At 34.3% G+C, this 2382-nt stretch overlaps 1 protein-coding gene across 1 annotated transcript in view; it reads left to right on the top strand.

Annotated features, from left to right (window-relative positions):
• Nucleotides 1–1943, top strand: part of tab3 (TGF-beta activated kinase 1 (MAP3K7) binding protein 3) — an 8293-nt gene extending 6350 nt beyond the window's left edge. Inside the window, exons 4-5 of the mRNA XM_017304273.1 lie at nt 4–91; nt 1789–1943. Of these exons, the coding sequence (XP_017159762.1) occupies nt 4–91; nt 1789–1928 (228 nt within the window). The 3' untranslated portion in view covers nt 1929–1943. The remainder of the gene's footprint in view (nt 1–3; nt 92–1788) is intronic.
• The last annotated feature ends 439 nt before the right edge of the window (nt 1944–2382 follow it).

The following is a 2382-nucleotide window of genomic DNA, read 5'->3' as shown; positions in this document are numbered from 1 at the left end:
GAGGAGATTACCCGACTTCGAACTCACAACAGACAACTGCAGATTGATATTGACTGCACACTGAAGGAAACAGATCTGCTGCAGTCCAGAGGTAGAACACTCACACACACACACACACACTGGCTTAAACATCTACATAAATAACGTTTGAGTGTGTGTCTAATTTATTTAAGTGAGCTGATTCTAAAAGAACCAAGCATGAAAGCAGACAGTTGGACCTGAAATGATGGATGGATTCTGTTACTCTCTTTATAGATGCAGTGTTTAAATTGCTGGTTGTTCTGTAGCAGGAGACAAGCTGATCCATAACTGACCCCCACACCCTGTCAATGCTCAATTTGGWTGATACAAAACTCCTGTTGATTACATAACTAATRGAAGCAAAAACCTTTGTGTGACGAGTGGAAAATTACTTTCAATCACTTTGTCTATTTACATAGCAAGTTACACTAAAAATATCCTGTTGCTACTCAGCCATCAGCTTAACCTTTATTTTACCGATGCTAAAGTTTTATTTCTGTTATTTGGTTTATTTAGTAGTTGCATTTTAAATTTAGAAAAAAATCTATAAAGTATATAAAATCTATATATTTGTGGTTTAACCTCACTCTGAACACAATAGTTGTTAATGTGATAAGCATTAGCACAAGTATTCATACCCATTTATTAACATTTTGTCACATTCAACCAAAGGTTTCAATGGATTTTTGTGATTGCCCAACAAAWGATAATCACATCTGTCCAGGATTGTTAGTTATTCACTGATTACTAGTCTTGGTAACTTTGGTAAATCCTAGAAAAAAATCTTTCAGAGACTACTGGAGACTTGGACTGAGGTGGAGACTTATCTTCCAGGCCAAAAATGCTAAATGTAAAACCAAAATGGTTTAGATTGAGGCATATTCATGTTAAAATGCCCTAGTCAAAGTTTATACGTAAAACCAATGGAGAATCTATGGAACGTGGCTTTTACACTAAACATAAAATCTGACTGAACTTGAATTTTTTTACAAAGTACATGGTAATGTGGTTTCGTGGTTTGCAAACCTGGAAGAGAGATTTTCAAACGACCTGCAGCTTCAAATACATTGAAAAGTGACTATGCAAAGCATTGATTGAAGGGGACTTAATACAAGCTTTTTGATTTAAAATAATATTATATAGTGTTAAATATCTTCCCAGTCATTCACTATTTTTTGTTGGTATCCTCCAGTTCCAATAAAAAACACTGAAATGTGTTGTAGTAATGTGATGAAATGTGAATACTAAAGGGATAGAAATACTTGGAACATTTACTGTAAGTGTAAATGTACAAATTATTWTTTTTTCAACCATCTTTCATATAGTATTAGTTTCAGTCAAGAAACTTGGCTAAAAGTTTGCATCATGTCAACAATGTGAATGGCTGAAGCTTGTATTTTTTTTTTACTTCTTGATTTTCTGTTCACGTTACAAGTAATTTCATGCTGTTATTTCTGATTTMATTAACTATCACCCCCAAATTGCTTACATGTTATCCAATGAGTCCATGAGGACACTGGTGTCCTCATGACAGTTTAAACAACCTAAAAGAAAAAAAAAATTTAAATAACACAATTCAAAGCAGAACATTTTCAAAATCTCTTACCCTCAGCAAAATTTAAACTAGAGGGATTTTTTTATGGCCACCATCTTTTCTGAAACTTTGCAGTATGAACAGCTTGAACTGAGACTGGCTTGACTTTAAGGTGTAATTGACACTCTAAAGTAAACAAATCCAAACTCTTATTTCTGTTTTTTTCTCTACAGGGAAGTTTGACCCAAAAGCAATGAGCAACTTCTATGACAACATTCAGCCGGGTCCGTTGGGTCCGACCAATCCTGGGAAGAAAGGTGAGAAACATTTGAAACCATTAGTGATGAAGGCTTTTGAAACTAGTTTGAATTAGAATCTGGCACGCCTTTGTTTACGAGTATCTTGTTGACCTTTTTGTTTTTTAAATTTGAGTTTATTTAATCAGAAATGTCCATTGAGATATAATATCTCTTCAGTAAGGATTTCATGACCAAGATGAGCCGAAAAAATCAGACAAGTTAACACGATGAGTATAACACAACAAATACCCAAGAAATGAAAAACAATTWGCAGTAAATGGAAACTACAGTTCAAAGCAGTGATGCTCTTCTRCTGACGCTGTTTTTAGTAAGTTGTTTGAAATGAATGTAATAAATGAAAGTTAGATATGCTCTGATGGAGATCAGAGCATAATTGAAGAGCCCAATTTGGTTCTGCCGTCTGGAAAAGTGAGAAATTTGATTCAAGTATTTTCCAGCTCTGGATAATTATGAACAAAAGGAAATGGAGATATATCTGCATATTTCCAGGCCCATCATCTAAAACGG

Source organism: Poecilia reticulata, linkage group LG4 (genome assembly GCF_000633615.1).
Source record: "Poecilia reticulata strain Guanapo linkage group LG4, Guppy_female_1.0+MT, whole genome shotgun sequence".
In the NCBI taxonomy this organism is placed as follows: Eukaryota; Metazoa; Chordata; class Actinopteri; order Cyprinodontiformes; family Poeciliidae; genus Poecilia; species Poecilia reticulata.
Note: the sequence above shows the minus strand (reverse complement) of the source record. Positions and strands in the feature narration are given on the sequence as shown.